Source organism: Arvicanthis niloticus, chromosome 26, assembly GCF_011762505.2.
Source record: "Arvicanthis niloticus isolate mArvNil1 chromosome 26, mArvNil1.pat.X, whole genome shotgun sequence".
NCBI classification, from domain to species: Eukaryota; Metazoa; Chordata; class Mammalia; order Rodentia; family Muridae; genus Arvicanthis; species Arvicanthis niloticus.
The window spans coordinates 5,455,541-5,481,048 of NC_133434.1; the positions used below are offsets into that span (position 1 = coordinate 5,455,541).

General features: G+C 41.2%; 1 protein-coding gene across 1 annotated transcript; it reads right to left on the bottom strand.

Annotated features, from left to right (window-relative positions):
• Nucleotides 1–7,922: 7,922 nt before the first annotated feature.
• On the bottom strand, nt 7,923–12,731 carry LOC143438729 (prostate and testis expressed protein 14-like). The gene is made up of 3 exons (XM_076924453.1): nt 12,614–12,731; nt 8,494–8,607; nt 7,923–8,047 (listed from the first exon to the last, which is right to left on the bottom strand). Exons 1-3 carry the CDS (start codon nt 12,729–12,731, stop codon nt 7,923–7,925), a joined length of 357 nt encoding a protein of 118 aa, XP_076780568.1.
• Nucleotides 12,732–25,508: the final 12,777 nt, after the last annotated feature.

The following is a 25,508-nucleotide window of genomic DNA, read 5'->3' on the forward strand; positions in this document are numbered from 1 at the left end:
GGGCAGACTCAAAGAATGGAGACCAGACAGGGTGTGATTCAATCCCGTTTATTCTTCAGTCTCTCTTCCTCTAAGTGTCTCCTGTCTGATTCTCCCTCTATAGTCTGATTCCTGATCTGTTCTGTCTCTGCCTTTTATATATCTTCTAAGCCACGCCTCTAAGTTACACCTTTAATCATGCCCTTATGTCTTGTCTCTCTAACTCTGATCTCTATACTTCTAAGTCATACTCTTAAGTCACACACCTTTAATCTCACACACCTTTAATCTCACACACCTTTAATCTCAAGGTATCTAAGCCAAGATTATTGGAGTGTTCTCAGCTGTTGTAGGCTATTGTAATCCAAGTCTCATGTCAGGGTATATGGCTCAAGATGGCTGCAAAGCTGATAGCCACTTTCTGCTAAAAGTCGGCCCCCAACAGAGTGGTATAGCTGGGTCCTCAGGTAGTGCTATGTCCAATTTTCTGAGGAACTGCCAGATTGACTTCCAGAGTGGTTGTACCAGCTTGCAACCCCACCAACACTGTAGCTGCTGCTGCCCCTGCCCACAGGTGGTCCAGGGTAGAGTGTCAGCAGGGAAGGTCTGCTGCTGCCTGTTGCTCTCTCTGCAGCAGAGAAAGGAGAACCCCGAAGGCGCTCTGAGAGAGCCTGCATCTTCTGAAGTGTTACAGCTCTTTGCTAAGCTGGGAAGTGCCGGCTAGGTAGCAGGGAAAGAGAGCAGATCTCTTGCCCAGTGTTAATAGCTCTGGAGCCGGTAAGAGCCCCCCCCCCAGCTGGCGAAGAGGGGAGGGTCCATGACAGAAGCTCTCAAACAACACAGGATGATTCTTGCGTGCCTTTACTTCTCAATTAAGCTCAATATATACAGTTTGGGGTGGGTGAAGGTTTTAGCAGCAGGTGATCCTATTGGCTTGGTCTGAGGTTTTGGGGATGCCTCATATGCATGAGGAGATCCTGGGGCACTATTCCTATGTGACCCGATGGCCATAAACCTCTCTCTGTGGGAGGGGCTGTGAAGGGCGGAAGCTGAGAGAGCCAGGAGACCAGGAACAGAGCTGAATGCCTGCCATCCCAAAGGGTCTCCGGGATTCAGAAGCTCGTTCAACCAGGCACCTGGTTGTCTCTCATAGCTCAGTGCCCCACACTCTGTGTCATATTACTCCCCTCAAGTTTAAAATTATGTGACTAAAGTACCAGTGCATAACATTATTTGACACTAAGCCCGATGATTTGAATTCAGTTCCTAAGACTCACATGGAAGGAAATTAGTTTTTTCTAATTCCACATTCTGGCCCTTGCAAGGGGAGAGAGAGAGAGAGAGAGAGAGAGAGAGAGAGAGAGAGAGAGAGAGAGAGAGAGGGGTTAAAGAGTATTTAATATTTTTATTAATCAAGAAAATAAAATTAAGCTATTTTCAAATACTATCTCACTTCAATCAAAGTGATTATTATCAATGAACCTAACAATAAATGTTGGAAAGAATATGGAGAAAAAGTCTCATGCACTGTTGGAGAGGGCGGAAATTAATATAGTCACTGTGGAAATCGGTTTGGAGATTTCTCAAGAATTACAAATACAACTAACATATGACCCAGTTATTTAATTCCATGATCATTGATGGTTTGTTTACAGTAACAAAAGATTGGAATTATTATAGCTATACATCAACAAATGAATGAAAAATGAAAATTTGGTATATATATTCATATATATGTATTTATAAAGATTACATATATATTATTCATATGTAAAGTAAAATGAAGTTATCAATCTTATAGAAAAATTGATAAACTTAGAACATATAATATTAATTTAAGTCACATATTCTTAGTAAAAAAGCATATTCTTTTTATATGTAGAATCTATCCAGTAATATTTATATTTATATTTATATTTATATTTATATTTATATGTTCACACATGTACTTGGGGTGCAGTATACACTGAAAAAAGAACAAGCAAGACTAAATATTAGAGGATAAGGAAGAACTAATTGCAGGTGAGGGACACTAGTTATGAAAGAGGAAATAGAGATAATTGTTATTCTGGCTCTAATACTGTCATTGGTTTGGTTTGTTTGTTTTGGGTGGTAGATAATTATATAAAATATATTTGATACTGATAGTGCAAAATCTGTGTGAAGCTCCCGAATTTCTGTTCTGAATGCTTATCCCAAGTGTATAGAAATTCATTAAGTTGTGTAGACTTTGGGTTTGGTTAATTTTTGATGTGTTATGCTGTTTTGAATTTGCAAGGGATTTTTAATACTAACATTTTCAAATATAAAATAGATGAATAATCTTCCACTATGAAGATATACCATCTTTTTATTACTCATTCATTAATTGATGGACATCTAGACTGTGTTTGTTTATTGACTAGGAGGAGGAGAACAGCAATGAACTTGGATGCACAAGTATTACTATAGCAGAGTGTGTATGCCCAATAGTGGTATGGCTGAATAATGCAGTGGATTTCTAAATTTTTGAGAAACTTTAACTCTGATTTCCATAGCAGTCATAAAAGATTGCACTCCCACTAACAGTGAATAAGTGTTTAGTGTTTTCTGACATTCAAGGCAATATTTGCTGTTATTTTTTATTGGATCTCAGCCATTCTTAGTGGATCAAGATGAAATTGCAATGCAGTTTTATCTTGCATTTTCCAAATGGCTGTGGGTGGTGAACATTAAAAATATGTTTCTCAGCCATTTGTATTTCATTTTTTGAGAATTCTCTGTTTGTTTCCATATCTCATATTTTCACTGTTTTTTTCTTAATGTTTAGCTTTTGGAGTTCTTTATATATTCTAGATGATTACATTGAAAGAAGAAGGGAAATTAATAATTACATATTACTTTTTGTGGTGATACAACAAAGAAACATCAGAGCAAGTGTTCATGATCTGGATATTTGTGTCAGTTTGGAAGTTCTATCAGCAAGAGTAAGTCCACTTTGGTTTGGGGTCCAGAGAAATGCCTGTGAATCTGTTGAATTAGCACAAGAGCTGGGATAGACATGCATGCTGATGTAGAAAAGGAAAGATGCAGCCAGCAACTTTTTGCTCGTTCAGTATTAGAGCCATTGAGTAATTGGTAAGCAAGATTTAGAGCATTGTTCTAAGTGATTAGAAATAGAAGTCTCTTTAACAGGAGAAAGGCAAAATGAAACAAACAAACAAACAAAAAAAAAAAAACCCTAGGATAAAAAAAGACCCATGTTGATAGAAAATGTTTCAAAGGCAAAATGAAACAAAAAAGAACTTAGGATAAGAAAAGTTCCATGGCGATAGAAAAGGTTTTAATTACAATGTTTTCACTTTCTTTCTGGGGTGAAATTTATAAGATGCCTTGGGCCCAATATTCAAATATAAATTCAAGGCATATACCAGTGTTATTCCTGTGGATGGCTGATATATCTTATGAGATTTACCTAAAAGAATTATTTTTCTTCTGATACAGAGACATCAGACAAGGATAAAGGGGAACTCATTTAACAAGGTTGACTTTCAATGGAAATGGAAAACTTCCCAGGTATCTACAATATACTTACTTCTACCAGTAGGTTATGGCTATGCAATAAATCCTAGCTAATCCTCCCTGTTCCAGCAAAACCACTACTTTTCCCTAGAAAGACAGCCCAATATTAACCACCTCAGTCCCCAAGCCCAGGGAATAGGGGCGCTGACTCTTCATTAACTTCTTCAAGCTGATTATGGGTGTTGAGATATTAGAAGTCGGGTTGGGGGAAGAGTAAATTGATAAGCCTCTGATGTCTGTGTCTTCACTGCATCCAGATGGAATTCCAGGACATCAGAGGTTTGAGCAGGTCTGCTCAGCTTGCTTGATGAATAGATACACCAAGGCTGTGTATTCTACAATATACAATTCTCAAAACAAATTTTAGTATCAAGATAATTTTTTGTTTGAATGCTGGAATCTAGTCTTCTGGCAGCCTGCCTCTGTCATGTCTAATCTATATAATTCTGGGAGTTGCTATGAAGGTGTGCTCCCACCATCCTCCCATTCCTGCCTCCCTGTTCTCGGATTCCCCAACACTAGGGAATCCAAACTTTCAGGCACCAAGACCCTCCACTTCCACTGATGCCTGGCAAGGCTGCCCTCAACTACCTACACAGGTGGAGCCATGAGTCCCTACCTTTGTGTTCTCGGGCTGGAGATTTTTAGAATGGCTATCCAGCTTGTTTCTTAGGACCATTTGCTTGAAAAATTGTTTTCTAGCCTTTTACTCTAAGGTAGAGTCTGTCTTTGTCACTGAAGTGGGTTTCATGTATGCAGCAAAATGCTGGGTCCTGTTTATGTGTCCAGACCATTAGCCTATGTCTTTTAATTGGGGAATTGAGTCCATTGATGTTAAGAGATATTCAGGAACAGTGATTGTTGATTTCTGTTATTTTTGTTATTAGAGGTAGAATTATCTTTCTGTGGCTATCTTCTTTTGGATTTGTTAAAAGAGGATTACTGTTTTGCTCTTTCTAGGGTATAATTTCCCTCCTTATATTGGAGTTTTTCTGCTATTATCTTTTGTGATGCTGGATTTGTGGAAAGATATTGTGTAAATTTGATTTTGTTGTGGAATATCTTGGTTTCTCCATCTATGGTAATTGAGAGTTTTGCTGGATATAGTAGCCTGGGCTGGCATTTGTGTTCTCTTAGGGTCTGAATGACATCTGTCCAGCATCTTCTGATAATTCTGATAGGTCTGCCTTTATATGTTATGTGGCCTTTTTCTCTTATTGTATTTAATATTCTTTCTTTGTTTTGTGCATTTGGAGTTTTGATTATGTGACAGGGTTATTTCTTTTCTGGTCTAGTCTATTTGGCATTCTATAGGTTCCTTGTATGTTTATGGACATCTCATTTTTTAGGTTAGGGAAGTTTTCTTCTATAATTTTGTTAAAGATATTTATTGGCCCTTTAAGTTGGGAATCTTCACTCTCATCTATACCTATTATCCTTAGGTTTGGTCTCCTCATTGTGTCCTGGATTTCCTGGATATTTTGTGTTTAGAACTTTTTGCATTTTGTGTTTTCTTTGACAGTTGTGTCAATATTTTCTATGGTATCTTCTGCACCTGAGATTCCCTCTTCTATCTCTTGTATTCTGTTGGTGATGCTTGCATCTATGACTCTTGATTTCTTTCCTAGGTTTTCTATCTCCAGGGTAGTCTCCCTTTGTGATTTCTTGATTGTCTCTACTTCCATTTTTATGTCCTGGATGGTTTTGTTCAATTCCTTCACCTGTTTGGTTGTGTTCTCTTGTAATTCTTTAAGGGATTTTTGTGTTTCCTCTTTAAGGGCTTCTACCTGTTTGCCTGTGTTCTCCTCAAATTCTTTGAGAGTGTTATTTATGTCCTTCTTAGACTCCTCTATCATCATCATTAGACGTGATTTTAAATCTGAATCTTGTTTTCCTAATGATATGGGGAATTCAGGACTTTCTTGTATGGGAAAACTAGGTTCTAATGATGCCTATGGGTTGCCGTGGGTTCCTGATGCTTATGTTCTTGTGCTTGCCTTTCACCATCTGGATCTCCTTAGTGCTACCTACCCTGTCTCTGACTGAAGTCTGCCTTTCCTATTATCTTGGTTGTATCAAAACTGTGTGGGGTGGATGTTACTACTGGGGTTAGAACTAAGGCCCAAAATCTGCTCAGTGCTCAGGTGCAGACAGGAAAGAACCAATGCTCTGGGCCAGGAGTGACTTCCTGGGTCCTAGTGGGTCCCAGTTACTTCATGTTTGGGGCAGGCATTGCTGTCTGCTTACCTAAGATGCTACTCAGGTTAGAGCTCCTGGGAGGCCTGCTTCCTCTGGCTTCTGTGAGATTGAGGGCAGAGCTGCTGCCCAGGATCTGCTCAGTGCTTGGGCCCAGACCAGAAGGCTACTTTTCTTATAATTATAATTTTGTCTTTCTTTTCTTCCTCTAAACTTTTCCATATATGCCCCTTGCTTCTTTTCAAATTCACAACCTCTTTTCTTTATTGTTACATACATATATGGAGATATATATATATATATATATATATATATATATATATATTCCTAAACACATAAATACAACCTGACCACTCTGTATATTGTTACTTGTATGTATGCTTTCAGGATTGAGCATTTGATATTAGCTAACCAACTGATGAGCTCTTTCCTGGGGAAGTGTATTTCTCCTGCTCTCACCATCCTTTAGTTGCCTGTGGTTGTTACTATAGGGCTGAGACCTTCTTGGTCTTCTCCCCCAGTACCTCCACATCCAAATTGGCATTTCTATCATTGTTTTCCTTGTTCAGCACATGTTTAGACAGTCATGTTTGTGGGACTTTATGAGTGTATCTTCTAAAATTCCCAGAGACACAATCTCACAGCAAACTCCCAGGTCTTCTGGCTCTTAAAATCTTGCATGCTGCTATTACACATGACTGCTGAGCCTTGTGGGTAGGAGTTGCTTTGTAAATGTATCTGTTGGGACTGGGCTCCATAACACATTTCAATTTGTTGTGGTTTTCTGAAACGGCCTCTGTCTTGAAAAAGAGACATTTCTCTCATGGTTTCAAAGGCTTAGAAGTACAGTGTGAAGTTTCCAGCAGATTTGGTGGCTTGATGAAGGCAGTACCTGGTTTCTAAATGACCCTCTTCTGTGTATAGACATATAGGAGAAGAAACTGGAAATTTCTGAATTTGTCTCTTAGATAAGGGCATGAGTCTCATCTGTTACGGTTCTACCCTCTTGACCTAATCACCTCCCCAAAGCCTCACCTCCAAATTCTACCACCTCAGGGACTAAACTCAGCATACGTATCTCTGGCAATTCGCTCATCCAGCTCATAGGAGAAGCTGGTGGTGCACTCTAGACTCTAAGGTGACATAAACAAGCTCACCTCTAAATTGTTTTTCATCACAGTGTTTTACCAAAACAACTTAATGAAACTACAAAAGATGTTATTAAAACTGATGTTTGTTGCTCTTGGAAAGGCACTGTTGAACATCTAAAAAGTTATTAACTGGAGAAAAATATTCACAACATAAAAAGAGCTCAATTGAAACTATGTGAACTTGAGTACTTTCCAGAGATGTGGATAATAGGAAAGGGGGGCTATGAAGGTGAAAATGGAAGAGGGAGATTATTTGGGTGTGGTGGGAAAGAGCAATACTGAGATGAGGGGGAGAAAGAGGAACAAAATAAATTTTTCCTCCCATGTATTGCTTGGGTTTGGTGGTGGTGGTGGTCGTGGTGGTGATAGTGCTGGTGGTAGTGGTGTGTGTGTGTGTGTGTATGTGTGTGTGTGTGTGTGTGTTGAGGCACTATCACTAAGTAGAACAATTTAGCCTCAGACTCAAAAATCCTCCTGCCTTTGCCTCTCAAGTGCTGGGATTTAAAGCATGTGTCACCTCACCTAGGTACCCCTTATACTGAGTAGAGACTCAGGCCATGACAGTGCAAAACTACCCAACATACACCTGAAATGCTATGAATAAAACTGAAGTAAGATGCTAGAGCTACTGTTTAATGGCTGATCTAATGGAAAATGCATCACTGAACTGGTCATCAAGGGCAGATGTCAGCTCTGCCATAGTCACTGCTGGAAAACCAGCACTTAACTACAGTGTTAGTTATCAATCTGGATGCATTTGTGGAAAAGAAGGTCAGTATGAACATCAGGGGAAGAAGAGTATGCAATTTGATGGTCCTGGATGGATAGAGGGAGAGAAAGAAGGAAATTGGAATCTACAAAAGGGCATTGCTCTATGCCCAGCTGAACTGTCCAAGTATCCACTCCAGATGCAGAGTACAAGCTGGTGTCAGGGCTTGGGCTGTGCTGGAATAGATGATGCTGTGTTGTGAGGGCACAGCAGGATGATGAAGGGCTGAAGGCTGTTCTTGGAACAGGCCAAGATGGGCCAGGCTTCTAAAACTTGTTACAGAAATTTTTGTCCTTGCAACATTTCATTTCAGTTGTACTATTTCCCAAGATCAATGTTTGATTACTGCATATGTGAGAACATTCCTGGAACCCATACAGGATCCTGCCACCTGGAGAAGGAGTAGAACAAGGGTCAAAATGTGAGTGTTTGTCAAATCAGTGACTCAGTAAATGAGGAGTCAGGCTCCCGTGTTTCAGCATCCTCACTGAGATGACTAAAATTGCTTCTCTATCCATCATCCCTCAAGCCCTAATCTGCTGACAGCCAGGACTCCAGTCCCAAAATTGCTGAGTGGAGTCATAGGGTCCAAATCTTGTCTACCTGACTATGTTCCCTTAGAGGTCCTATGAAAACCACCCAGGGAACCACTAGAATGCATACTTTCTCTTTCTAGGTTTCTTCCTCTGAGTAACATCCAATGGCAGCTAGCAGAGATACAGAGGGGACTTCTTTACTTTAACAGACTAGCGCATCCTCCCACAGTATCCACTTCTACCCTCAGGGATAAGCAGAGAGAAATGTAGCCATCATCCAGACACTTCCTGCTTTACATACCTGCAGACTTTGCCCACCAAACACATACTTGATTATTTTGTGTCTCGCAGGGGGGGTTTTGGTACAAACATATCCCCTTAAAGTTAAACAAAGTGCACTGGAAGCATTTCAAAGCTGAAAGAGAAAAGGCAAGAGTAAGATGCTTTTTTAGGGTATTAGACCTGTGGTGCTGATGAATTTTTAAAAAATCATGGCAAGGGAAGGTGTTTGCTGTGTGAAGACTGGACACTACAAGGAGGACCATGAACTTGGTCTCACAAAGGCATAATTTGAGGAGAGCCAGAAGGTTCCTTCACCTTGAATCCTGGGAACAAAAGAGGCAATGAGAAGGAAAGGCAAAGCTCTGATGCAGATGCTTGAGCCCACCATCCATGATGAGGCAGTTCATTCCAGCACCTCCTTATCTTTATCCTGTCAACTGTAGTGGGCTGGTGGGATTGGGAGTATTTGAATATGAAGGCTAACAGAGAAAAAGCAAGCTATACATAGCTTAAAAGTAAACATTTTGAGAAATTAAAGAATATTTATATACTTAACAATTTTATCAAGTGATTTCGATATTATACATAAAGTCATTGCCTTATTCCTCCTTCAGGAAAAGAGTCCTAAAGTCTCCTTTACAATTAAAAACACATGTATTAGACATGCATCAATAACACTCCAAGAGAACTGGAAACATACGCTCCAGGAAAAAACTCTAGATATTCCTTAATTTTGAATAGAGAATGGAGTGTATGCCAATAAACCATGGTTAACAGTTGCAGCCTGAAAAGTACCATAGCTGAGCCTACCTTGAATGTGCTTGAACTACATCTACCTATAGTTGGGAAATCATGGAACACAAAGGCCATTTGACGTACAGTAGCCATGAGATAGTACAGCTGACTGGGAGCAGGGCCCACCATAGCTGCTCAGCATTCCAAAAAAGTCTCATGGAATTTATTGTCCAAGGCTGTTTCCAGGGAGACTTAACTGAGATGATCCACTCAGAATGTTGGTGGGACCATCCAATGGGCTGGAGTCTTGCTCTAAATAAAAAGGGGATAAAGGATGCCAGCAGAGCATCTGCAGTCATCTCTCTCTACCTCCTGACTGTGCATATAACATGACTAACTTCTTCACACTCTTGTCCCCATGCCTTCTCACTATGGTGGACTGTTTCCCTAAAACTATAATCCTCCCCCCCACACCAGAAAAAAACCTTCCTTTTCTAAATTTTATTTGCCAAGTATGTAATTATGACAATGAGAAAAGTGACACAAGCTCCTACTGAATGTGAATTATATTTGTACAACAGGAAGTAAAAAATCAAATTATATTTCCGTTAAATTTCAAAATATCTCATGCACAGAAATCTTCCTAGAAGTGTTTTCACATCGTACAACATTTAAAACCACCTGCCCTCACCAGTAAACTGTCAACTGCATACAAGATAGTCATTTGAGAAGAGGGAATCTCAATTGAAAAAAATATCCCACCAGATTAGCCTTTTTTTTTATAACTTGACTAAGTAATACCATTATAAGAGAGAGAAAATGAATTTTATGTTGAATTCTTCTGTGAATCTTGATCTGCCTAGAAGGAAGTATGATGATGAACTCTGAGGCTGTTCCTGTCTCAAAGAGAATGCATGCTGTGACAGTGGCAAGTCCCAGGAGTCATCTATGATGGCTTTTCTGGGTACACAATAGGTTTGAAGGTTCATGTGTCACTTTCTCCTCTCTTTGCTTTTTTATTGGATATTTTCTTAATTTACATTGCAAATGTAAACCTTTTCCTGGTTTACCCTCTGGAAACCCACTATCCCATCCCCCCTCCCCCTGCTTCTATGAGGGTGCTCCCCCACCCACTCACCCATTCTTGCCTCCCTGCACTGGCATTCCCCTACACTGGGGCATCGAGCGTTACCAGGACCAAGGGCCTCTCCTCCCATTAACATACAACAAATCCATCCTCTGCTACATATGCAGCTAGAGCCATGGGTTCCCCCCCCCATGTGTACTCTTTGGTTGGTGGTTAGTCCCTGGGAGCTCTGATGGGGGTCTGGTTGGTTGATATTGTTGTTCTTTCTATGGGGTTGCAAACCCCTTCTGCTCCTTCAGTTCTTTCTCTAACTCCTACATTGGGCTGTAGGGTATTTTCTTGATTACACTTAATGTGAAAGAACTCAGCCAACCATGGTCACTCTCAGACAAGGGCCAATGGTTCCAGTAATATAAGAAAGCAAATGAGGCTAGCCATGGGGATCAAACACCAGAAGCAGTGTTCCCCCATAGCTTCTGTTTTAGTTCCTGATTCTTGCCCTTCTTCAGTTTGTGTCCTAATTTCCTTAGTGACGGACTATTAGCTGGAAGTGTACAATGCTGTGCTCATTGTGTTTTATCACAGTGACAGAAACCCTAACTATGACACCATCCAAATATCCATCAACCAGCCAAAGCCTAAATTGTCTTCTAAACATAAGTACTACCCAGCTGTAAAAAAAAAAAAAAAGAACCTATGTAGATACAACAACACATATAAATCCAAGTAGAACTGTCCTAAGTGAAGTAATGTAGATGCAAAACATCATCAGTTGTGATGGAAATTCAGCCCAATGACAAACAGCTAGTCTGTCATTAACAGTCGGCACAAATGGTTCCAGTACCATATATACAAAGCCCTTTCATCTAGCTTTGGAGTTTAGCTCTGTCATAGACCACTTGCCTAGCAAGCATGAGACTTTGCGTTTACTTTCTAGCATCAAAGGAAAGAAAAAATATGAAAGAAAAAAAGAGAAACTTAAAGAGAAACAAAGCCTTTCTTGTATAAATACAAGAACATAGTAAAATGGAAAAGGTAGTGTTTAGTGGGGGCTAACATGAGGTCATAATCACATGATAACAAAGAATCAAAGATTTCTGGAAATTATTATTTTAAGAGTGGTGATGGGGAGATGGTAAACGTGTGCTACATTACAGAACATGGAACAGCTAAAAGGGTAAGTTTTACAGCATGTGAATAGTGCTGCGATTGTCTGGTTTTATTTTTATTACATTTAGCATGTGTTATATGCACACATATGTGCATGCCTGTGCATGTGTGCATCATCACAGGTATATGGGTGTCAGGAAAAAAATGTGGAAGTCAATATGCTCCTTGCAACATGTGGTCCCAGTGATTGAATGAGGTCATAAGTTTTGGCAGTAAGCACCTATATCCATAAATCATCTCCATGGCTCCCTAGTCATCTGATTTTAAAAACTGAAGATGAGCTGGAGAGATGGCTCAGCAATGCTTGTTGTTCTTGCCTAGAATCTGAGTTCAGTTTCCAGCAACCTCAAGGCAGTTCACAATCATCAATGACTTCAGTTTCAGGGGATCTGGCCTGCGTAAGAGCATTATTCTTAGGGAAAACACTCATAAACAAAATTAAAAATAAATATATTGTATAGGAATTTTAATCCAGCAATATGGCTGCTCTGGCAAGGGATCGAACCCAAAGACCTTCTAGGTCCGTGTGATCCAGCTGGAATGACATATCTTTAATCCATCAGGTTGGAATACAGATACACCCTCTGTAAACATCTTTAATAAAGTAAAGTTAGTTTGTAAAAGGAAGCAGCCATGTTTAAAAGTGGCATCTAATTGAGGGGCAAAGTGATGAATTGAAGATTGGACAGACTGAGTCAGAGATAGAATAAGCCCAACTATCACCAGCACAGAAAAGAGAGTCTACTTCAGAGAACAGTACAGTAAAGACTGGTCACTTAAGAGAGCAGAGAGGGAGAGACTGGGGAAAGGGAGGGAGAAAGGAAAGGAAGGAAATTTTACCTGGACTGTTTTATAAAGACAGGGTGTGTGTGAAAACAGAATAAGGAGAAGCCAGAAGATTAGAACAAATTGTCAAGGGTAGTTTGAGGCCAAACAGAACAATTCAGTCAGAAGCCAAGAGAGGCAAGTTAGAATCAGTGGGCTTGGAGAAGAATTTGTTTCAGAAGAGCTGAATTGAACGAATGAGCCAGAGTTCAGAAATAACTAGAAAGGGTGAGTTTATTCAGCAGTAAGCCTCTGAAACAGTAATTACCTCTGACAAAAATAAGTTACTTTTATGATAAATAATTTAAAAAGCTGAAGCTACTTTCTGTTGCTGCCCCAAAGTGAAGGAACCAAGCCACAGTGAGAGCTTTGGAGGACGAGAGCATGGAGAAGCTGCTGGCCAAGGCGGAGCAGTAGGAAGCAGAGAAGCTGCAAGGCATCACAGTACACAAGAAGCTAGAGCTGGAGTTCAACCTGGACAACCTGCTGGCTTTTGACCCCAAACCCCGATGGTACTGCTCCAGGCCAATCCCTTGCCTGAAGCCGAGCTGCAGGCCCTGGTGCAGCTCAGGTTCTCATCAACAGCTGTGGCTGCTGTGGATCAAGCACGTGGAAGAGGCTGTAGTAGCGAGCTTGTCGGAGCCTGCAGCATGCCTGCCATAGCCACTCACTGGCTGGCAGCAGTTCTCGCGCCTTAAGGGCATCTGTCTCAAGAAGAAGACCAACCTTGTGTGGGACGAGGTGAGTAGCCATTGGCTGCACTGTTGGGCCTACAAGCACACCTGGGATGACACAAGTCCAGTGCTGGACTGGAATTCACTATGAAACCAAGACTGACTTGAGGTCTTGTGGCTCTGTCTCCTGAGTGCTGAGATTATAAACAAGCAGCCACATTCATCGGGAGATTTTATGTTTAATGCTGTCCTGGATGGTTTTTGTTGTTTTCAATGTCTTACTTTTGTTCTTAATAAACTTATCTTTACATAAAAATAAAATAAAAAATAAAATAAAAACTGAGGCTGGAGAAGGTGTCTCCATTGTTAGTATACAGTTAGAGTAAACAAAAAAATCTATGATAAATAATATAAAAAAGGTGCAGAACTCAATAGAGAATGCTACTGGTATGTTCTAGGACCATGATTCAATGATTAGCACTATTTAAAAAAAAAACATAGGTTATAGATATATAAATGTTTATGTTTAAATATGTTCAAATACATAGTGTAACATAGTCATGACCCTAAAGGCTTTGATATCCACCTGAAACAAAGGATTGTGAAGCTGCAGCATGAGATACAATCACTAGCAGGTTTTCTTGAGAACAATCTTATATACGTTTCCTAGGCTAAATAGGAAATCCACTGGGGAAAAAAAAAATGTGAAAATAACATTTCCAGACAACCCTAATTCCAGAAGCTATAGAATTTAATTGTTAAGACTGAAACTAAACAGTGGAACTTTTGAGAAGGACAGTGAGGCCCATGTGCATGTAAACACACAGAAGAAATGGGCACTGTGCTGCAGGAGACCTTCAGGTAATGATGTCCTATCCTCACTTGGTGGTACTGAGGATGTCTAAGAGATTACACAAGCTCACCTCTGGGTGTGTCTATGACGACATTTCTTGAGATGATTAGGATGTGAGGTCTCTGGCCAACCAGTCATCTAAGCCATTTATGGAATCACAGTTTGGACAGATTATTACCAGGTTGCAGGACTATGGCAAGTAAAGCCTGGTTTCAGGAAATGGGTGATTGGGGAGTGATAGCTTGCATTGTTTCCTTCCTGTTCCGTTCAGCTAGGCTACCTGCATGAGATGTGTTGAACAGTTTGAATATACCAGATGGCTCAGAGGTTAAGAGCACTGACTGCTCTTCCAGAGGTCATGAGTTCAATTCCCAGCAACCACATGGTGCCTCACAACCATCTGTAATTTGACCCAATGCCCTCTTCTTGTGTGTCAGTGACAGTGTGCTCACATACATAAAATAAATAAATTTTGTCATCATGATGACCCATATTTCTCGATTTATTAGCTAAAATAAGTTCTTTCTCCTTTGCATTTTATTGCTTTTCTAAGGTCATAGCATTTTCTAAGATCATAGCAACGAGAAACTATCTAACATATGCCGTGGATTCTATATAACTAGGAAAAAAGATATTGAAGCTATTGTTTGCTGGTCAGTCTGCCCCCACAAAAGCAATGCATCACTACACTGAAAGGTGGTCAGGTCTGTTGGAGAGTGTACACCTAACTTCAGTCTTTATTAGTCAGAACACATTTGTTGAAAATAGGTAAGAATAAAGAGACAAGATGGAGAGCATGCTATATGTTAGTCGATGTTGGAGAGATAGATGGAGAGTAGAAAGGGAGACAGAATCTGAGAAAGCAGAGAGCATCAAGGATGGAAAGCATAGAGCATCTCTCTGGTTGAGACATCCCCAGGTAAGCCATAGAAACATTAATGCATTTTGAGGATGAGCACAGTCAGATGTCAGGGCTTAGGACCAGATAGTCAAGTATTTGCAAGCTATAGGAGGACAGTGTGCTGGGGGCTTACCTAAAGTAAAACGGGAAAATTACAAGACTTCCGAAGCTTGACAGAAAGATTTGTCTTGGAAGTACACACATTCCTTTGTCACATTTCACTTAGTGTCAGCCTGACTGAATCATCCACCAGTACAATTCCGCAACACAAACCACATCCTGTCACCTAGAGAAGTAGGACAAGAAGAATACAAATACCTGTGGAAAGATTTGGTAACTCAGTAAATGTGTAGGATCAAGGCTCCTAGGTAGAAGGTCCATCAGCCACTATGAGATGACTAAAATCACCTCTGTGAACCCTCATTCCTCAATTTCCTAGTCTTCTCAACAGGCATGGTTTGACATCCTAAAAAGGCTAAATGGAACTTTAGAATTCACATCCTGTTATCTCTATGTATGTTCATCTAAAAATCCTCAGAGGAACTTCCAGAGACTCCTCAAAAGGCATTCTGTTTCTCTTCGTGGTTTGTCAGTCTGACCAAGAGCCAGTAGGAACCAATATACAGAATATCTAAAATATCTATTTTTTTCAGGGAAACATATCCTCCCACATTCTCTACTTTAATGCAGGAATCTGGAAGTGATTGACAGATTAAGAGGATCACCCTGAGATATCCCAGGTCTTATACACCTGCGAGATTACCCACACATCACATCTTAGCCACTTTTATACTCACAGGAGTTTCCTCCTTTATCACAAATTCCCTAAGAATTGAAATGAACATTGAACATATATCAGAGGTGAAATCAAAAGCAAGTGCATAAGAATCTTGTTCAGAGCCAAGATTTTAGCTTCTGGCAGGAGGTGAGCCAATTGTTCCGATCCATGAATAAGAAACAATGGCAAGACTAGAGATACAATACATGAATGTTTTGCTGACCCTTCTAGGGAAGCCATGACCTTAGAGTCCTGAAGGGAATGATCTGAGGCAGGCAGGAATGTTTGCTCAGCCGAAATGTTGAGAGTGGACAAGGCAGTGAAGAGGAAAATCAAAATTGCCATGCAGGGTGCCTGAGCTGACAATATAGGACTGAAAAATACTTCACATGCTTTCACTAGCTTCATCTTTGTCCTTTGTATTTTCTTTGAGTGTTGTGTCAACTGGGGTCCATCCCATCCACAGACACCAAACCCTGACACTATTGCTGATGCCATGAAGTGCTTGCAGACAGGAGAGTGGTATGGCTCTCCTCTGAGAGATTCTGCCAGAATCTGAATAAGACAGACACAGATACTCACAGCCACCCATTGGACTGAGCCTGGGGACCCCAAGGGAAGAGTTAGGAGAAAGACTGAAAGAGCTGAAGGGGATTATAATCCCATAGGAAGAACAACCATATCAACTAACCAGACTCCACAGAGATCCCAGGGACTAAACCACCAACCAAAAAGTATACATGGGTGGGTCCATGGCTCCCAATACATATGTAGCAGAGGACTGCCTTGTCTGACATCAGTGGGAGGGGAGGCACTTGGTCCTGTTGAAGGCTTGTTGCCCAACAAAGGGGAATGCTGGACTGGTGAAGTGGGAGTGGGTGAATGAGTGAGAGAGCACCCTCTTAAAGGCAAAGGAGAGGGTGGATGGGGTGGGTGGTTGCAGAAGGGAAACTGTTAAAGGGGCAACATTTGAAATGTTAATAAATAAAATAATTTTTTTAAAAAAGAGAGCAAGGATGGTTCTCAAATCATAGCCTGTGTTGTTATATCTTCAAACTGGAGAGAGAGAGAGAGAGAGAGAGAGAGAGAGAGAGAGAGAGAGAGAGAGAGAGAGAGAGAGAGAGGAAGAAGAAGAAGAAGAAGAAGAAGAAGAAGAAGAAGAAGAAGAAGAAGAAGAAGAAGAAGAAGAAGAACAAGAACAAGAACAAGAACAAGAACAAGAACAAGAACAAGAACAAGAAGAAGTGGAAGAAGAGGAGGAAGAAGGAGGAGGAAGAGGAGGAGGAGGAGGAAGAAGAGGAAGAGGAAGAGGAAGAGGAAGAAGAAGAAGAAGAAGAAGAAGAAGAAGAAGAAGAAGAAGAAGAAGAAGAAGAAGAAGAAGAATCTTCTAAGATCATGCAAAAATAAACCAGAATAACTGAGGATGCTAGGGATTAGTCTTAAGAGAGAAGTTGAATGAATGGAGTATGGTAAAGAATAAAGAAGAGTAAGGAAGACAAGGAATTGAGGAACGACACCAGAGAGTGAAGAGGAAGGAAAATTGTATGAGGCACAGCAGAGGCAAGGTGGGGAGATGTGAGGACACGAGGATGAGGGATTTAGGGATCACCTCTGAATGCAGTAGGGTCCTAATTGTTGTTCTTCACCACTTCAAGCACAGCAATCTGTGACAATCAGAAAATCTGTCTGTCAGCACCAGCCCCACTAACTGCCAGAATCTCTCACTTTTAAAGAAGCCCACCAGCAAGCAGGGACAGCAGGAGTAAAAGGAGGCGCCATCTTGTTGTAGCAAAGTCCTGGAGCTATAGAAATAATACATCTTCTCAGTGAACAATCACTCCTCATGACTTAGACATGAAGGAAAAGCTCTTTACTTAAATGCCTGGCTGGCTGTGGCTAAGGCCAAATAAAGGTCAACCTCGAATACATCTCATGGTGGAAGCTGTAGTGTGTCACAGTGTATCCCACACCATACCACTCTGCCCACACATCTCCATTTGCAAATGTTCTTTGCAAGGGCAAAGGGCCAGGGAGATGAGTGGGACTACTACAGTGCATGATGTGAAACTCACAAAGAATCAATAAAAAGGTTTTTTTAAGAAGATAACTATGGCCAATTAGAACAAACTACCTTTTGTATGTTAATTAAACAAAATAAAGAGTCAGCCTTGAGTGGAAGATCTCACTAGCTTACATATACCTTGGCTTAGGCATCTTACCTGTGCCATTATCTTTAAATCTCTGTTAGATCCTGGACCCAGGTTTTACTTGGAAAAGTTTAAACTGAGACAGGAGGCTGCAAATCTGGCCACATGTGCGGATGGGAGGCTTACACATGAAAGATATTTCCAGAATTATTTCTTAAGTACTCCAATCTTGTTCTTTCATGATGAGTTTTTATCTAGGATCATCTTGCCCATGTGAAAGACCTCATTAGAACAAGGGGGACTTAATGATAGACTAGAACTTAATAATGGTTGTGAACCTAAGGCATCTTCCTCAACTGCCCTTTAGATGATGTCTTTTTTTATAGGAATAGACATAATGGTCAATAAATAAACATATTTTAGCATCCTAAATTTCATTCACCTATAACAGGCCAGCTTCACATGATGCTTATTTTGGAGGTATTGGGGGGAGTCTGGGGGTGGCAATGATCCATTACCTAAATTCTGCCTTATATGGTTTAAGGTCTCCTAAGCAAATCTATTAACATCAGTTTTATTACTTTAAATTTCTTCTACACTAGAGACAGTGAGAGAGGACAGAACATTCAGAGCCCAACCTCAGCATGACTCACTTTATACGAAACCCCACACTGGGAAGAGCATTCAATGGGATACCGAGCTATGCACTCATAAGATAGTCTGATAGACAGAGATCTAGATCCTAAATCATCATTTCTGCTTACTGGGCCTCTCAGAGGGCAGCCATGCTGGGCTTCTGTCTGTAAGCGCACCATAACATCAGTAATAGGGTCAGGCCTAGGAGCCTCCCCTTAAACTGGATCCCAATTTGGGCTGGCATTGAACCTACTTTCCTTCAGTCTCTTCTCCATTTGTGTCCATGCAATCCTTTTAGACAGGGACAATTCGGGGTCAGAGTTTTTGACCGTGAGATGGCAAGCCCATTCCTACACTTGATGCCCTGTCTTTCTACTGGAGGTGGACTCTACAAGTTCTCTCTTTTCACTGTAGGGCATTTCATCTAAGGTCTCTCTCCCTTTGAGTCTTGAGAGTCTCTCACCTCCCAGATCTCTGGTACATTCTAGAGAGTCCCCCCCCACCACCTCTTACCTCTTGAGGTTTCCCGTTTCCATTCTTTCTGTTGGCCCTCAGGGCTTCACTCCTGTCCCCCCCCCATCCCAATACCTGATCATTTCCCCTCCCTGTCCCCTCTCTCACCCAGGGAAGAAGCGACTAGAGGAAAAAGTGGGGAAGGGAGCACTGTGTATAATACAGCATAACAGTGTTTCAAGAAAAGGGGTAAATTAAATGGAAACCTATAACTAAAACCTCAGAAACTGAAGGTCTAAAAATTGCTGTCCTATTTATTGCAATTACTGGGTTTTCTTTCTTTATTACTGTATTACATATGATTTCTCTAATACCCAGAACCTCAGTCTTCAGATTTGAGCTGCAATGCCCGAGTGAGACTGGAGGACAGTGGTTTAGAGACTAGCACACTAAGATCTCCCTCCACTACCCTTTGCGGACACTTACCCTCCATATAGCAGAGAAAAGATAAAGTCATGATGAGCACTGTACCGATTTTCATCACTGGATTCATGTTAGATGTTAGAAGGTGGCTTGAGGTAAAGGATGGCCACTTGTTCTCTATATAAAGCTGGAGAACAGGAAGGAATCTCCAACATAGGCACAAGGAGGAAGTGCCCTTTTCTTTATCAAGAAACCAGATGTATGATAATGTGGGAAGTACAAGCTGCCCAGCTATCTAGCTATAGCTGAGTCAGATAACTTCCCTCCCCTCTCTCTCTCTCTCTCTCTCACTCTCTCTCTCTCTCTCTCTCTCTCTCTCTCTCTCCCTCTGTAAGTGGGGTGTGTGTGGGGGAGTAGGGGGTAGTTTTCTTGTCCTTCAGAAACTTCTTTCTCTATACTAAGTGGGAAATGTCTGCTCACTCTAGGATTCAGAAATGAGAAATGTGACTCTGAACCGAAAGGGCTCCAGAGAAGGAACAGGTAACATGAAGGTTTCCTGCACAGCTTATTCCAATGCTGGAAAATTCTCCAGTTTGAGTCACAGGAAAGAAAGAGTTTTAAACCTAATCATCTGTGTGCAACTCCCCGGGCTCCTGACTCCCAACACCTCCATTTTCCCTCCTTAGGAAGTTCTACCCCTTATCATGCTGGATGTCTGGGATATCTGGAGGTTCCCAGCAAATCTTACAGTTGGACAGTTCAAGGGTGGAGGAAGAAATGGAAATGCTTTTTCAGAGACATTACCAGTGAGCTCCTTCTTGGGATCTGAGTGGTTTCTGGATATTTCCTGTCATGCCCTTTCTGGGATTAAAGCTAGAACCATGTCCCCACCACACTCAGTCTTGTCTCACATAACATCCTGCTGTTTACTCTAGGGAAATGAAATAGGCTGGTCCCAACCTCCCTCTGAGCCATTCAGCTCCATTCTAGTACAAACTTCTGGAAGAATTTTCATGCCTGTTACCTGTGTAGCCACATGAACTTCTAAGGGAGATTTGCTTCCATATTAATGTTCCATGTCTAGTGGGGTACATTCTCCGCACCCCTATTCTAGGTGGTACCAGGTCCTATTACTTTTGTTTTCCAGGTAATCTTGTCTTTTTCCATCTCCATTGTCTAAGCTTCGTTCAAAACCAATAACTAACCATTAAGGTATTTTCTGTCTCCTTGTTGGCATTGTCCTCTGTAGGGATTAGATGTGTGGCTTGTTCTAAGACCTTAACAGACAGGATTCTTCCTTTCCTTCTGCATACTATTCACACATTGGCATTGTTGGCATTGTCCTCTGTAGGGATTAGATGTGTGGCTTGTTCTAAGACCATAACAGACAAGATTCTTCCTTTCCTTCTGCATACTATTCACACATTGGATGCTAACAACTCTAGGAAGTATGAATTATAATTGGCATTTTTTCAAATGAAATAATAATCTCAGAAAGGTTTGGAAATATATCCAAGATCACATAGCAGGTAACAATTTGCTAGGGATGTGAGCCCAGATGTGAGCCCATGATTGTCTGCAACAGACTCATATTTGAGATTTTGTCCTGTTTAGAAATTATAATATTTTCTAATTAGTGACACTTTTGTATATTTCTCAAGCCTTGAGAAACAGATTAAGTTCCCATGATTGCACAAGTTTCTTGAGTTTCATACTTTTATCAGTTTCCTATTCCTATGGCAAAAAAAATTAACTGTAGTTTATTTATTTATGCGTATTAGAATATAACAGAGATTACGATCTTAAAATTGCGGAGGACAGACATATTTCCTGGGGCTATAATAAAGACATCAGCAGCTTGCTGGTTCCTCTTCACTGAAGGAGAAGGTGTTTCATTGGCTCTTTGTTCTGCCTTCAATATGCCTTAATTTATGACACATTTCTCCATCTTCAAAGTATATAACTTCAAAATCTGCCTTTATCATTATATCACATTTTTCATTCTATCCACAAATAGTTCTCTCTCTCTCTCTCTCTCTCTCTCTCTCTCTCTCTCTCTCTCTGTCTCTCTCTTTCTCCATAGAATGGTGACACTATATTCCATTATCTGATGTTGTTTTTCCAGTCATCCACTGAAGGACATTGTTGTCAGGCCTGATATGAGGTCTGATCTCCATACAACCTTCACCCTTCAGTCAAGTACATGGTGGGCATGATAGACAGGCCCCAGGCCCTAGAGAGATTGACATACTAATGAGATACCTGAAGGCCAGAGGGTGGAGTCAATTAAGCATTCCTCCCCAACCCCTCCCCCCTCTTCCCCTCCCTATTTAACTCAGGTCCTCCCTGGGTTTTAGGGGGGTATACATCCAGATCCATCCACCATCCACCATGCCAATAAACCGCTTTTGGAAACCCAAGGACTTCCTCTTGTGTTGGGGCCATGCTGTGAGAAACCCTGGAGAGGCCTTTAGTGAGCTGCCTGGCCTAACTTCCAGCTGGAGGAACCCAGGGCGTTCCCAGCTGACTACACACAGCATGGCTGAGGAAACCTGGGTTCCCCAGCCAGCCATTTTTTACCTACATATTGTTATTTTAGAGAATGATTATCAATAAAACCATTGTGTTTGGATGGCTTAAATAATAAATCCCTTTGCCAAAGAGCATGATTGTTGGCATATAATAAGAATTAAAAGTCTGCATTTCTAACTCCAGTGTTCCTGTCTCTCCACATCTATATAGACATTTAGTATGGCCAATGTCGTAGATTGTTGTCGTTTTATGAATGTTAAAGTTATGTCATTAGACTGAACCACAAGAAGGAAGGAAGGAGTTTATGAGAGTTCAGCTGAAGAATGAGAGACCCCAAATGCAAGTATTATAGGGATGTTGACTGGGATGTAACCAGATTAGCTTACAGGGTTAAGATAGATCATTTGACTTCCCAGTTAATAAGGTGAAACTTGAAAATGATAAAAAAAAAAAAAGAGTTATGTCATGTTATTAACTTGATTTGTGTTTTCCTAATAGGAAACAGAGAGAGAGAGAGAGAGAGAGAGAGAGAGAGAGAGAGAGAGAGAGAGAGAGAGATACATAGATGTGTGTGTAATTTCTCAGTTATTATTTTGAGTGTAATTTCCTTAGAACATTATATAGTTTTTCTTTTGTTTAGCACGTATTTATGAAATAAAATATGGTCTGACTTGGTGTATGTTTCATTTGAATTTAAGAAGGATATGTAAGAGTCAGAAGAACAAGTACACTGCCTACCTGCTCTCCAGAATTCTTCCATTCCCTCAGTGCAGTTTCCAAAGACCTCATCTGTTGCCATATCTTCCCACTCTTCCACACCCTACTGCCATGGTCATTCCCCCAACTAGAATGAACATCCCCTGGTCTGGTACTAGCCAGTCATCCAGAAGAACAAAACCAAGCTGGCCAGAACATAAAGTCCTCATTTGGTTTTCTTCTGTGCCTGGGAGCTGACCTTGTGCTCCAGCCCTTCACACACCAATCCTACCCATAGAAATCTTGTCCCCCAAGAGTATTGACACACCCAAGCTCACAGGTGAGACCACCACTACTGCCCCAATATATGACCCAAATGGGACCCACCTGGGGCTCAGTGGATGCCGGAACAGCAGCGAAGCCAAGGATATATTTCTTGCTGCTTCCATCTGACCCAGGGAGCTGAACCTGAGCTACAGCCCTCTGTAACCCAATCCCACAGGGACAAAGTTTGACATCCCCCACCCCAGGAGTGCTGACACATCCAGGCTCACAGGAAGGACAAACTCCAGTCAAAGGCAGCAAGACCAGCTAACACCATAGACGAATCAGATGGTGAGAGGCAAGTGAAAGAACATAAGCAACTGAAACCAATGCTATTTGACATCATCTGAACCCAGTTCTCCCACCACAGCAAGCCCTGAATACACCAAAACATCTAAGAAGCAAGATTTCGAACTAAAATCACATCTTATGATGATGATACAGAACTTTAAGAAGTATGTGAACACATAGAAGCCCTTAGAGCAGAAACACAAAAATCCAAGACATAGACTAATTGTATACGTAAATAGGACCCAGCCTTTTGCTGCAAACAGGAAATGTACCTCAAAGAAAAAGGCTGGAAAAAATTCCAAGAAACAAGCTAAAGTAGCCATTCTAGTATCGAATAAAAATCAACTTTCAACCAAAAGTTATCAAAAAAAGATGAGGAAGGGCACTTCATACTCATTAAATGAAAAATCTACCAAGATGAACTCTTAATTACGAACATCTATGCCCCCAAATGCAAAGGCACCCACATTTGTAAGAGAAATGTTACTAAAGCTCAGAGCACACATTGAACTTCACACAATAATAGTGGAAGACTTCAACACCCCACTCTCACCAATGAACAAATCATAGAAACAGAAACTAAACAGAGACACAGTGAAACTAACAGAAGCTATGAACTGAATGGATTTAACAGATATATATATATATATATATATATATATATATATATATATATCTGTTATAGGATATTTCACCCTAATACAAAAGAATATACTTTCTCCACTATGTTCATAGCAGCCTTATTTATAATAGCCAGATGCTGGAAATAACCCAGATGTTCCTCAACAGAGGAATGGATACAGAAAATGTGTTACATTTGCACAGGGGAGTACTCCTCACCTATTTAAAAACAATGACTTTATTAAACTCACAGACAAATGGATGGAATTAGAAAATATCATCCTGAGTGAGGTAACCCAGTCACAAAAGAACACACATGGTATGTACTCACTGATAAGTGGATATTAGGCAAAAAGTTCAGAATACCCAAGATACAACTCACAGACCATGTGAAGCTTAAGAAGAATGAAGACCAAAACGTGGATGCTTCATTCTTACTTAGAAGTGGAAACAAAATAATCATGGAAGGTAGGGACCTGAGATAGAGAGAAGAGAAAGAGGAAAAAGCAGGCAGCAGGATCAGGTGTGGAAGGAGACTGGGGAGATGTACAGAGGGCCAGGCAATTGAACAGTGGTGTGTATCAGTAGGGAGTAGGGAACTGGGGGTAGCCACTAGAAAGTCCCAGATGCCAGGAAAGCAAGAGACTCCTAGGACACAATGGGGATAACATTAGCTGAAATACCCAACAAAGGTGAGAGAGAACCTGCAGAGCCTATATTCAGAGGTTAAGCACAGCCCAGGTTGAGGGATGGGTCTACCCACTCATCTCAGAAATATTAACCCAGAATTGCTCCTATCTAAAGGAAATGCAGAGACAAAGAGTAGACCAGAGATTGCCCCACCTAGGGATCCATCCCGTATGTAGACACCAAAGCCAGACACTATTGCTGATGCCAAGAAGCACTTGCTGACAGTAGCCTGGTATGGCTGTCCCCTGAGAGGCTCTGCCAGAGTTTGACCAATACAAACGCAGATGCTCGCAGTCAACCATCTGACTGAGCACAGGACCCCAATATAGGAGTTAGGGGAAAGACTGGAGGAGCTAAAGGGATTTGCAGCCCCATAGGAAGAACAACAACATCAACCAACCAGACTCCTCAGAGCTCCCAGGGACTAAACCACCAACAAAAAAGTACACATGGAGGGACCCACAGCTCCAGTTGGATATGTAGCAGAGGATTGCCTGATCTGGCATCAATGGGAGGAGAGGCCCTTGGTCCTGTGGAAGCTCAATGACCCAATGTAGCAGAATGCTAGGGCCATGAGTCAGGAGTGGGTGAGTGGGTAGGTAAGTTCCCTTATAGAAGCAAGGGGAAGGGGTGATGAGATAGGGGGTTTGCAGAGGGGAAACCAGGAAGGGGGTAACATTTGAAATGTAAATAAATAAAATAACCAATAAAAATGGGGACAGCCGGGCAGTGGGGTGCACACCTTTAATCCCAGCACTTGGAAGGCAGAGGCTGGCAGATTTCTGAGTTCAAGGCCAGCCTAGTCTACAGAGTGAGTTCCAGGAGTAGCCAGGGCTATACAGAGAAATCCTATCTCAAAAAAACAGGAAAAAAATGGGGAAAACCAAATAAGCATAAAAACATAAAAAATAATTTAAAAAAAGAAAAGTCCTCTCACCACACAATAATTAAAACACTAAACATACACCAAAAAAGACTACTGAAAACTACAAGGGGAAAAAAGCAGAGAGTTAGAAGAGCTGGGAAGGGGTGAAGGACTATGGGCCCCAAAGGGATTAGGAACTCTACAGGAAGACCAGCAGATTCAACTAACCTGGAACCTTGGGGGCCCTCCAAGACTGAGCCATCAACCAGAGTATGCACAGGCTAGACGAAGGCTCCCAGCACATATGCAGCAGATATGCAGCTCAGTCTTCAT